The following is a 14,068-nucleotide window of genomic DNA, read 5'->3' as shown; positions in this document are numbered from 1 at the left end:
TATGTTGATAGTTTATGTCCTCTGATATGATGGGATGAGGAGAGAACGTCATATCTGTAGTGTTCTACCTAAAAACCCATAACCCCGGTCTAATCATGAAAAAAAACATCATATAAAGCCAAACTGAGGAAATTCTACAAAATACCTGACTAGTACTCCTCAAAATTATTATTGTCATGAAAAATAAAGAAAAAATGAAAAACTATCTCAGACTAGAGGAGACTAAGGAGATTTGTTGACTAAATACACCATGATACCCTGATCAGATCTTGGAACACTAAAAGGACACTGTAAAAAATAGTGAATCTGAATGAAGACTGGCATTTAGTTAATAGTAATGTACCAATGATGGTTTCTTAGTTTTGACAACTGTGCCATGGTAATAAAAGACGTTAACATTAGGCGAAATTGAATGAGGGTATACAGCAACTTTTCTGTAAATCTAAAATTATTCCAAATTTAAAGTTAGTTTTTTTAAAAAAGTCAAAAATAAATGATGGGAAAAGGCATCAATTAAATGTAAATTTAAAATTAATAAAAAGGAGATCGATGGGAAAGCTATACCATGCAAAAAATAATCCAAAAAATCTAAATTGCCTCTATTAATATCAGACAAATGACACAGTAGCAAGAATAAAGAGGGATATCAATGATAAAAAGTCCAATTCAGCAAAAAGACAAAAGAATCCTGTGTATGTACCTAATAATAGAGATTCAAAATACTTGAGGCAAAAATCAATAACAATATAGATAACTTGAACAACATTAACAACCTATTTTAACACATTTAAGGAATTAAAACAAACAGTTGAATGCTCACTCATTTCAAATGCACATTCAGGGGCGCCTGGGTGGCTCAGTCGGCTAAGCGTCCGACTTCGGCTCAGGTCACGATCTCGCAGTCCGTGAATTCGAGCCCTGCGTCGGGATCTGTGCTGACAGCTTGGAGCCTGGAGCCTGTTTCGGATTCTGTGTCTCCCTCTGTCTGACCCTCCCCCGTTCATGCTCTGTCTCTCTCTGTCTCAAAAATAAGTAAACGTTAAAAAAAAAAAATTCAAATGCACATTCAACAAAATAGATTATTCTGAACCATAAAAAAAATCTTATGAAACTTAAAGGAACTGAAATTTTACAAAATATATCTCTGACTATAGCATATTTAAACCAGACATGAATTAGAGAAAAATATCTAGAAAATTTCCCAAATATTTACAAATTAAAGAACATACTTTTAAGTAACTCATTAGCCAAAGAGTAAATCACGAGGACATTTAAAAATATTTTGAATTGATGCAGAAAAAGCATTTGACAAAATACAGCATCTTTTCTTGATAAAAACCCTTAAGAAAGTAGGGATAGAAGGATCATACTTCAAGATCATAAAGGCCATATATGAAAGACTCACCACTACTATTATCCTCAGTGGGGAAAAACAGAGAGCTTCCCGCTAAGGCCAAGAACACAACAAGGGTGTCCACTCTCACCACTGTTATTCAACTGGTGTTGGAAGTCCTAGCCTCAGCAATCAGACAACACAAAGAAACAAAAGGCATCCAAATCAGCAAGGAGGAAATCAAACTTTCAGTATTCACAGACAACATGATACTCTATGTGGAAAACCCAAAAGACTCCACCAAAAAACTGCCAGAACTGATACATGAATTTGGCAGAGTCGCAGGATATAAAATGAATGTACAGAAATCAGTTGCATTTCTATATACCAATAATGAAGCAGCAGAAAGAGAAATCAAGGAATTGATTCCATTTACAATTGCACCAAAACCCATAAAATACGTAGGAGTAAACCTCAACAAAGAAGTGAAAAATCTATACACTAAAAACCATAGAAAGCTTATGAAACAAATTGAAGAAGACACAAAAAAATGGAAAAACATTCCATGCTCATGGATTGGAAGAATACTGTTAAATGTCAACACTACCCAAAGCAACCTACATATTCAATGCAATCCCTATTAAAATAACACGAGCATTCTTCACAGAGCTAGAACAAACAATCCTAAAATTTGTATGGAACCAGAAAAGACCCTGAATAGCCAAAGCAATTCTGAAAAAGAAAACCAAGTCTGGAGGCATCACAGTTCCAGACTTCAAGCTATATTACAAAGCTGTTATCATCAAGACAGTATGGAACTGGCACAAAAACAGACACATAGGTCAATGGAACAGAATAGAGAACCCAGAAATGGACCCACAAATGCATGCCCAACTAATCTTTGACAAAGCAGGAAAGAATATCCAATGGAAAAAAGACAGTCTCTTCAACAAATGGTGTTGAGAAATTGGACAGCAACATGCAGAAGAAACAGCCTGGACCACTTTCTTACACCATATACAAAAACAAACTCAGAATGGATAAAACCTAAATGTAAGACAGCAAACCATCAAAATCCTACAGGAGAAAACAGGCAACAACCTCTTTGACCGTGGCTGCAGCAACTTGTTACTTGGCACGTCTCCATAGGCGAGGGAAACAAAAGCAAAAATGAACTATTGGGACCTCATCAAGATAAAAAGCTTCTGCACAGCAAAGGAAACAATCAGCAAAACTAAAAGGCAACCAACAGAATGGGAGAAGATATTTGCAAATGACATATCAGATAAAGGGTTAGTATCCAAAATCTATAAAGAACTTATCAAACTCAATACCCAAAAAACAAATAATACGACAAAAGACATGAATAGACACTTTTCCAAAGAAGACATCCAGATGGCTAACAGACACATGAAAAGATGCTCAACATCACTCATCATCAGGCAAGTACAAATCAAAACCACAGAGAGATATACCTCACATCTGGCAAGATGTGGCTAAAATTAACAAGTCAGGCAACAACAGATGTTGGTGAAGATGCAGAGAAAGAGGAACCCTTTGGCACTGCTGGTGGGAATCCAAACTGGTGAAGCCACTCTGGAAAACTGTAGGGAGGTTCCTCAAAAAATTAAAAATAGAACTACCCTAAGACCCAGCAATTGCACTACTAGGTATTTATCCAAAGGATACAGGAGTGCTAGTCTGAAGGGGCACATGCACCCCAATGTTTATAGCTGCACTATCAACAATAGCCAAATTATGGAAAGAGCCCAAATGTCCATCAACTGCTGAATGGATAAAGATGTGGTCTACACACACACACACACACACACACACACACACAATGGAATATTACTTGGCGATCAAAAAGAATGAAATCTTGCCATTTGCAACAATGTGGATGGAACTAGAGTGTATTATACTAAGAGAAATAAGTCAGTCAGAGAAAGACAAATATCATATGACTTCACTCATATGGAATTTAAGAAACAAAACAGATGAACATAAGGGAAGTGAAGCAAAAATAATATAAAAACAGAGAGAGAGACAAACCATAAGAGACTCTTAAATACAGAGAATAAACTGAGGGTTGTTGGCAGGGTGGTGAGTGGGGGGATGGGCTAAATGGGTAAGGGACATTAAGCAGGACACTTGCTGGGATGAGCACTGGGTGTTATATGTAAGTGACGAATCACTAAATTTTATTCCTGAAATCATTATTAAAAATAATAATAATAATAATAATAATAATAAAGTATTAAAATATTTTTAGTTGAATGAAAATAATAAAACATATCAAAATTTATAGAATGCAACTAAAATACTATTTATAGAGAAAATTATAGCATTAGATGCTTATACTAGAAAGGAAGATAGATCTCAAACTAATTATCTAAGTTCCTACTTCAAGAATCTAGGAAAAGAAAAGCAGATTATACCCAAAGCAAGCAGAAAGAAGTAAATAATAGAAATGAAAGTAAAGGAGCGGCTAGGTGGCTCAGTCAGTTAAGTGTCTGACTTTGGCTCAGGTCCTGCTCTTGCAGTTCATGAGCTCGAGCCCTGCCTTGGGCTCTGTGCTGACAGCTCAGAGCCTAGACCCTCCTTCAGATTCTGTGTCTCCCACTCTCTCTGCCCCTCCCCTGCTTGTCCTCTGTCTGTCTCTCTCTCTCAAAATAAATAAAAACATTAAATTTGTTTTTCAAATTTAAAAAATAAAAAAGAAATGAAGGTAAAAAGCAATGAAATTGAGAATAGATAAAAATAGAGAAAATTACTGAAACCAAATCTGTTTCTTGGAAAATATCAACAAACTTGGTAAACCTCTAGCCTAACAAAGGACTACCAAAGATAAAAAGAGAGAAGGAACAAATTACCACTATCATGAATGAAAGAGGAGTCATCATTACAAATCCTATAGATATTTAAAGGTTGATATGGGAACATTATAAATACCTTTATGCCCATAAATTGTACACCTTAGACTAATGGAAAAATTCTTTAAAAGACACATGCTACTGAAGCTCATCAAGAAGAAATAGATAACCTGATTAGTCCTATATCTATTAAGGAAATTTAATTTGCACTTAAAAACTTTCTTAGAAAGAAAACACAAGTTCCAGATGGCATCCCTGGTGAATTCTACCAAACAATCAAGAAAGAAATATTACCAATTCTACTACAAATTCTTCTAGAAAATAGAATACAACACTCCTCAGACCATTTTATGAAGCCAGCATCACCCTGATATCACAACTAGACAGACATTAGAGGACAAGAAAACCACAGCCTATTCTTCTTCATGAAAATAGATATAAAAATGTCCCACAAATATGAGCAAATTGGAATCCCACAATATTAAAGAAATAATACATCATGACCATGTAGGGTTTATCCTAAGAATGCAAGACTGTTGCAACATTTAAAAATCAATCAATGTAAATCATCGTATCAACAAACTGAAGAAGAAAAACCATATGACCGTCTCCATCTCAACAAATAAAAATAAAATAAAATTCAACATGCATTAAATAATAATAATTTTAAAAAACCTAAGGGAAATATAATATAAATGAACTTTCTCAGCCTAATATAGGACATCTACAGCTAAAATCATACTTAATAGTGAAAGATCAACTGCTTTCTATGTAAGATCAGAAACAAGGCAAAGATGTCTACTTTCACCACATCTATTTAACATTGTATGGAAGGTCCTTGCCAATACAATGAGGTAAGAAAAAGAATAAAGGTATGCAGATAGAAAATAAAATTTAAACTGTCTCTATTTGTAAACAGCATGATAACTACAAAGAACATTTGAAAGAATCTACAAAAAAGCACTAAGAGAATGAATAAGAGAGTTTAGCATGGTTTCAGGATATCAGATTAATATACAAAAATTAATTGAATTTCTATATACCAGAAATCAACAATTGGAAATTGAATTTTAAAAAACAATGCCAGGGTCCCTGGCATGTTCAGTCAATAGAGCACGTGACTCTTGATCTTGGGGTCAAAGGTAAGCCATGTTCATGGATTAGAAGACTCTATATTGTATGTTAATCATCCAAAGTTGTCTATTAATTCAATGCAATCCATATTAAGATCAATCGAATATATGGGTAGAAACTGACAAGCCAATTCTAAAATTTATATGGAAAAGCAAAGATGCAAAATAATTTTGAAAAAGAAAAGTAACGTTGGAGAACTTAGGTTATTTGAGTTAGTATAAAGTTCTAGTTATCAAGACAGTGTGGTATTAGCAAAAGGATGAATATTGAGATCAATAGAATAAAACAGAGAGTTCAGGAGTAAACCTACACAAACATGGTCAATTTATTCTAAGCAAGGACATGAAGGCAATTCAATGGAGAAAGGATAATCTTTTCAGCAAATGGTGCTGAAACAGTTGAAGATAGTTATTTAGAGAACCTTGACCCATACCTTGCACCATGTATAAAAATTTACTTGGAATAGATCATAGAACTAAATGTAAAGCCTAAAACTAAAAAAAGCTTTTAGAAGAAAACAAAGGGGGAAATTTTTTGTTTCCTCAGATTAGGCAAAGATTTCTTAAATACCACAAATCCATAAAAGTAAAAAATTAACATATTGGACTTCATCAAAATTTAAAATTTCCTCTCTTTGAAAGACAATATTAAGAAAATGAAAAGAAAAGCTACAGATGAGGAGTTAATATTTCAAAACACATATTTGACAAAGAATTTTTGTCCAGAATATACAAAGAACTCTTATTGAAACTCAATAAGAAAATAAATAACCCAATCACCTATTGGACAAAAGACTAGAACAGAAATTTTACCAAAGAAGATATACAGATGGTAGATTGGTAAATGAAAGCATGCTTAACATCATTAGATACTAGGGAAATACAAATTAAAACAAGTCTTAATATATTTAAGATAATTAAAATCATACCAAGCTTCTTTTCTAACCACAATGGTATGAAACTAGAAATCAATTACAAGAGACAAACTGGAAAATTCACAAATATGTGCAATTTAAACAACCAATGGGTCGAAGGAGAAATCAAAAGGGAAATTAAAAAATACCTTGAGACAAAAATTGAAACATAACATGACGAAACATACAGGATGCAACAAAAGCAGTTCTAAGTTCATAGCAATAAACATATATACTAAGAAAACAGAAAGATCTCAAATAAACAACCTAAATTTATACCTCAAAGAACTAGAAAAAGAAGAACAAACTAAGTCCAAAGTTATAAGGAAGGAAATAACAAAGATCAGAGTGGAAATAAATAAAATAGAGACAAGAACGACAAGAAAAAATATCAATGAAACCAAGAGCTAGTGTTTTGAAAAGATAAACCAAATTGACAAACCTCTAGCTAGACAAACTAAGAAAGAAAAAGAGAGAAGACTCAAATAAAATCAAAATGAAAGGGGAGACATTACAAATGATGACACAGAAATACCAAGGATCATAAGAAATTATATGAACAGTTATACATGAAAAATTAGATAACCTAGATGAAATGGATGAATTCCTAGAAACATAAACTTACCAAGTTTGAATCATGAAGAAATAGAAAATCTGAAGAGAACAATTACTAGTAAGGAGAATGAATCAGTAATCAAAACTTCCCAGTGAAGCGAAGTCCAGGATCAGATGACTTCACTGGTGAATTCTGCCAAGCATTTAAAGAAAATTTATACCAACCCTTCTCAAATTCTTCCAAAAAATAGAAGAGGAGAACTTCCAAACTCATTTTATGAAGCCAGCATTACCTTCATACCAAAGCAGACAAGAAAAGAAAATTACAGGCCAATATTCCTGATAAACATAGATACAAAAAATTCTCAGTAAAATATTAGCCAATTGAATTTAACAATGCATATATAGGCCTATACACCATCATCAAGTATGATTTCTTCCTGGATGCAAGGATGGTTCAACATATACAAATCAACACATGCAATATACTACATTAACAAAATGAAGGATGAAAATCATATGATCATCTCAATGGATACAGAAAAGCATTTGACAATATTCAACATCCTTGCATAATAAAAACTCTCAACAAATTGGATATAAAAGAAATTTCAACATCATAAAAGCCATATATGATACCCCACAGCTAACATTGTACTCAATGAACAAAAGCTAAAAGTTTTTTTTCCCTAAGATCAGGAACATGACTATGATGCCCACTCTTGCAACTTTTATTCAACATAGTTCTGGAAGTCCTAGCCAAGGCAACTAGGCAAGAAAAAGAAATGAAAGATATTTAAATCAGAAAGGAAGAAGTAAAATTGTCTCTGAAAATGACATATTCTATATATAAAATTCTAAATACACCACCAAAAAAATGGTTAGAAGTAATAAATGAATTCAGTAAAGCTGTAGGATGCAAAATCAATATACAAAAATCAGTTGCATTTCTATACACTAACAATAAACTATCAGAAAGAGAAATTAAGAAAATAATCCCATTTACAATAGCATCAAAAAAGAATAAAATACTTAGGAAGGAATAAATTTAACCAAGCATGTGAAAGATCTGAAAACTATAAAACATTGATGAAGGAAATTGAAGAAGACACAAGTAAATGGAAATATATTCCAAATTCATGAATTGGAAAAACTATCTTGTTAAAATGGCCATACCACCCAAAGCAATCTATAAGACTTGCCATTCCAATGGCATTTTTTTTTACAGGGATAGAAGAAATAATTCCTAATACTCAGAAACTCTGAATAGAGAAAGCAATCTTGAAAAAGAAAAAAGCTGAAGGTATCATACTTCCCGACTCCAAACTATATTACAAATCTTTAGTTATCAAAACAGTATGGTATTGACATTAAAAACAGACACATAAATCAATAGAACAAAGAGCCCAGGAATAAAACCATGTTTTTATGGTCAATTAAGTTTTGACAAAGGATCCAAGAACATACAATGGCAAAAAGTATAACCTCATCAACAAATGGTGTTGGGAAAACTGTACCTCCACATTGAAAAGAATGAAACCAGACCACAATCTTATACACAAAAATTAACTCAAAATGGATTAAAGACTTCAACATAAGACCTGAAGCCATAAAACTCCTAAGAAAGCACAGGGGTAAGCTCAATGATATTTTGGATTTAAAACCAAAAGCAAGGATAACAAAAGCCAAAATAAATAAATGAGTCGACATCAAAGTAAAAAGCTTCTGCACAGAAAAAGAAACCACCAACAAAATGGAAAGGCAACTTTTGAAATGGGATAAAATACTTGCAACCCGCAAATCCAATAAAAGGTTAATATACAAAATATATTAAGAAGCACATACAATTCAATAGCAAAAAAAACAAATAACACAATTAAAAAATAGGGAAAGGACCCGAACAGACATTTTTCCAAAGAAGACAAAGGGCCAACAGGGATGTGAAAAGGTGCTCAACATTACTAATCCTTAGGGAAATGCAAATCACAACCACAAGGAGATATCCCTCACACCTGTCACAATGGTTGGCATCAAAAAGACAAGAGAACAAATGTTTGCAGGTGGTGGAGAAAAGGGAATCATTGCATACTGCTGGGGAAAATGTAAACTAGTAAAGCCACTAGGGGAAATAATATACAAGTTTCGCTAGAAATTAAAAGTAGAACTACCATCTGATCAGCAATCCCACTTCTGGGTATACAGCCAAAGGAAACAAAAATCATTATCTCAAGAGGTATGTATTCCCGTTTTCACTGCAGTATTCATAATAGCCAAGATATGGACACTGTTTAAGTGTCTGTGGACGGATGAATGGCAAAAGGAAATGTGACATATATTTGTGTGTGTGTGTGAGTGTGAATGTAATGTAATATAATATAATATAATATAATATAATATAATATAATATAATATAATATAATATATAAATAATATTATATAAATAATATAACATAATATAATGTTATTCAGCCTTAAAAAAGAAGGAAATCCTGCCATTTGTGACAACATGGAGGGGACAACATGAATCTGGAGGGTATTATGCTGAGTGAAATAAGCCAGGCACAGAAAGACAAATGCTGCATGGTATCACTTATATGTGGAATTTTTTTAAATGTCAAATATATAGAAACAGAGAATATAAAAGTGAGTGCCAGGGATTGAGAAGTGGGTACAGGTTGGTAAAGGGTACAAACTTTCCACTATAAAATGAATAATGTCTGAAGATCTGATGTAAAACATGGTGACTATAGTTGATAATGATATAGTGTATAATTGACATTTGCTAAGAGAGAACTTAAATGTTCCCATTAATTTTTAAAAAATAAATAAATATGTGAGGGGTGCCTGGGTGGCTCAGTTGGTTTAGCGTCCGACTTCGGCTCAGGTCATGATCTCACAGTCTGTGAGTTCGAGCCCTGTGTCGGGCTCTGTGCTGACAGCTCAGAGCCTGGAGCCTGTTTCAGATTCTGTGTCTCCCTCTTCCTTTCTCCTCCCCCAATCATGCTCTGTCTCTCTTCTCAAAAATAAATGTTTAAAAAATTTTTTTAAATAAATAAATAAATAATAAATAAATAAATAAGTGAGATGATGTACGTGTTAACTAGATGGGAAGGAATTCTTCCACAGTGTGTGTGTGTGTGTGTGTGTGTTCTCAAACTCCCACAATGTACACTTTAAATATCTTATAATTTTGTATGTCAACTATACCTCAATAAATCTGAAATTAAAAAAGAGAAGGCACAAAGAAATAATATTAAGATGAAAAAAGATACATAGAATTTTTTTAAAATTGTCGTATGATAACTTTATGCCATGTATTTTTTAATGAAATGAGAATTTTCCTTGAGAAATCAAAATTGTCAAAATTAACTAAAAAAAAAGCAGGAAACTCAAAGAAAATGATGCCATTAGATCATTTGAACTGGTAATCAAAAATAGATTTCTGTATTAAACAACACATGTGGGTGTGTGCACACATGTATGCACACAGAAATATACCAGAAGGAAAAAGTCCTCAGGCCCTTTTATAGGCAAGTTCTACTAACTTTAAAGGATCACTAATCATCATCTTAAACCATTTCATAGAAAAAGAAAAGAAGAAAAGCTTGCCAACTGATTTTATGAAGCTACTATAGCTATGCTACCAAAACTGGATGAGGACAGTGCAATAAAAAAAATACATGGGTTGGGGCACCTGGGTGTGTCAGTCAGTTGAGTGTCCGACTTTGGCTCAGGTCATGATCTCACAGTTAGTGAGTTCAAGCCCTGCATCAGGCTCTGCACTGACAGCTCAGAGCCTGGAGCCTGTTTCGGATTCTGTGTCCTTCTCTCTCTGCCCCTCCCCCTACTCGTGCTCTGTCTCTCTCTTTCTCTCTCTCTCTCAAAAATAAACATTAAAAAAAAATTAAAAAGAATACATAGGTCGATCTCGGGAACACAGAGGCAAACATTCCAAATAAAAGTTAGCAGTATGCTTTTTTACCTTCATCGTGATAAGGAAGGATGTGAGGAAGACTCACATTAGAAAAACCAAACAACACAATTCACCACATTAACAGATTAGAAAAGAAAAATCCTACGATCATCTCCATATATGGGAAAATTAAAAAATCATGTAATGCAATTCAACGTTCATAAATAGGTGAAAATCTTGGAGCAGAGTGGAAGTAGAAGAGGATTTTCTGACCCTGATTATTGCCTTGTTCAACCAAAACCCCAGGGCCAACAATATTCTCAGTAGTCCAGCTTTAGGAGGATTCTATCTTTCCATTAAAAGCAGAGACAGTTCAAGAATGACCACTACTGCCACCATCATTGAACATTGTCCTTGAGGCCCTACCACAGGCCATAAGACAAAGAAAGGGAGGAGTACTAGCCAGGAATGTATGGGACTGCAATATCAGAAATCCTCACTTAACAGTGGCTTAAACAATGAGGAGTTCCTCGGTCTCACACGTAAGAAATCAGGAAGCAGGCAGCATAGGGCTGGTGGCACTCATCAAAAGAATCGCAACAGCTCTCTTTCTGCTTTACCTTCTTTAGCATGTTTGATTTCATCCTCATGCTTGCCACCTCACGGCTCTTCCACGGCTCTTGCAGATCTGGGCCTTGATGTACACATTCAAGGCAGGAAGAGGGGAAAACAATCAATCTCTTCCCAGAAGCCCTGATAGATTTTCCCCTTACATCTCACTGGTCACGTGGCTACTGTTAGCTATAAGAAAGGCTGGGAAAGTGAGGGTCCAGAGATAGGGTTAGGTTTCGGCTTAGGGCTAGGATTTGGGACATATTTACACTAAAGTCTTCATATAGTAAGTTATGCTTAGTCCAATCCATCCATGAAAATTCTGTTCTTTGTTATTAAATATAATATTAAATTATAATATAAATTTTAAATAATATATTATTAATTGTTATTAATTATTAATATATTAATAATATAAATATTAAATATATTTACTATTTGGGGCATATTTATACTAAAACATTATTTGTTGTTTACCTAAAATTAAAATTTAACTGTATGTCCTCTAAAATTTTTTTTTTGCTAAATCTGGCAACCCTAGGAGCTGGACAGGTTGAAAAAAAAAAATGAAGTTCTAAAATTAGCAAGAAAGAAAGGGGGATGGCTATTGGGCAGGTACATATCAGTAACCACCATAAAAGCATACAGGTTTGTCCAGAAAGACAAGATTTTTCCCCCCTGACATTAACTCCAGCAAAGTTTATCATACAGATAAACATTTTCCAGAAGGGAAATCAGGTAACAAAATATAGGCAGTACCTTATGATACAATTCCATTGAAAATGCAGACACATTCGTCAAATATATGTGTCCCATAAAATCTAAGGCCACATAGAGTTATAATTTAGTGGCAGAATTTCTGCAAGTAACTAAGAAAAATGTTTAAAAACTTTTTAGATATACCATTAACTGTGGATTATCCATATGAAATTACAAATCTTTTATATCTTTATTCTACCAAATTTCATTAAAATTTTACTAAAATGCTCTAAAAATCATGCCTACTTAAAAACTTGTCAAGCTGCTGTTTTGTCTGAACATGGGAATTTAACCAAAGATCCCACTTGTCTGCAGGAGCCTGATAGTTTAACAAAAAGTATACTGAGCCTGCAGACAATAGGAATAGTAGCCTTTACGGGTGAATCTGTGGACTTAAAGCAGCCTAAGTACAGGGTGTGGACTGGTCTTCAGAAGTGGGAGGGCAGGAGAGTACAGAGGTCAAGGCAAAACGTACAGGCTTAGAATGGAGTCTTCACTGCCCAAGCTTAGGGAGGGTGCTGGTCAGTTTTACAGTCAGGGAGTCTTGCTGGCAGCCAGGAAGTCTGAAAAGCAGGTCAAACCAAGTTGCCTTTGGTGGAGGCGAATTTTAGTGACAAGACTCTGGAATTCGTGCTACTTTTTAAGAGATGGCTGAAGAAATTGCTTGCAGCCAACTTGAGACAACGTGAGAGAGTTGGGAGCCCATGGTGGGATTCCAAATTGTATACTGAGGTGCTGTTTTCGATCAGTATCTGTCCTTTCTATATGGTTATTACAAAATGGACAGAGAAGGGGTACGCTAAGACGGTTGGGAAAAAACCTCACTCTTTTGACTCAATTAACTGTTTAATTATTTTTGTTTTCTTTCTTGGGAGACAGTAGGGTAAGGATTTTTCTCCCCTGAGAATTTCTCCCCTGACTTGAATCCCCTCAAGTCAGACGTGAGCTATTTATAAAGGGCAGTTGGATTTGCTGCCAGGCAACAGGAGAGATGTGGTTTCTCTCCCGAGCACTGTCTGTCTAGCAGGTAGACCTACCCACCTATGGACCAGATGTGTGCTCTAAAAGTTGTTTCTTATAGATTTCATTAATATTGTTATTATAAATATTATTTCAAAAGTAATATTTACTGTGTTCTTTCACTTGTATTGTTTCCCCCAAGCCATTTAAATTCTTCAGAATTGTCTTTTTTACTGACTACACAGAATAGTCCAGCATAGGTAGTTATATTGTAACCTATTAAATGAACTTGGGAATATGGCTATTTAAAAAGATCTTATAGTGAAACATTTTTATATGACAAATATTACTCTCTAATTTGCCTGCTATTTTAAAATTTGCCTTTTCATCTGGGCAGTTTGCATAAAACGAGCTGATCTTATATTCTGATGGAACAGTTGCCCTCCCATGCTTTTTGCTTTCCTTTTGAAGTCTGTGATCACAAATGTTTGATTGAATTGATACAGGCAGGGCTGAGAGTGAACAGTCAAAGGGTGTCAGAGCCATTTGACTTTCAAGTGGCAAACCAAATAACATCCACCCAATGACTCAGCCTTTTTCTGGAAGAGGTAACATTGCATCGCCTCTGTCCACAGCCCCTTTCGGAACACCTCAGAAACCACAGCTGATTCCAGTGGAAGTGAAGAAGGTCTCTGCCAAGAAACAAACATCAAAGGTATTCATGCTTCTAACAAAAGAAAACTGTTGTTATTTACAATGTTCTCAGTGAGGTTTTTGGTAGTGCACACATCTGATAGAATTGTACCACTGACATAGAAATAAATACTTCAGCTGTTGAGATGCATTTGATTTTTAGAGGGGGATTGCTGTATAAGTAAACTCTAGCATTACATTATCAGTGGGGTCTTAAAAAATTTAAGCATGTCACATTATTATTTTTTTTTTAATTTTTTTTTCAACGTTTATTTATTTTTTTTGGGACAGAGAGAGACAGAGCATGAACGGGGGAGGGTCAG

General features: G+C 34.4%; 1 protein-coding gene across 6 annotated transcripts in view; it reads left to right on the top strand.

Annotated features, from left to right (window-relative positions):
* IQCH (IQ motif containing H) overlaps positions 1-14,068 on the top strand; it is a 211,544-nt gene that overhangs the window by 80,328 nt on the left and 117,148 nt on the right. For all 6 annotated transcript variants that reach the window (XM_045449327.1, XM_045449326.1, XM_045449328.1 and 3 more), the window contains one exon: positions 13,688-13,767. In XM_045449327.1, the coding sequence (XP_045305283.1) occupies positions 13,688-13,767 (80 nt within the window). The remainder of the gene's footprint in view (positions 1-13,687; positions 13,768-14,068) is intronic.

Source organism: Leopardus geoffroyi, chromosome B3 (genome assembly GCF_018350155.1).
Source record: "Leopardus geoffroyi isolate Oge1 chromosome B3, O.geoffroyi_Oge1_pat1.0, whole genome shotgun sequence".
In the NCBI taxonomy this organism is placed as follows: Eukaryota; Metazoa; Chordata; class Mammalia; order Carnivora; family Felidae; genus Leopardus; species Leopardus geoffroyi.
This window is presented reverse-complemented; position numbering and strand designations above follow the sequence as displayed.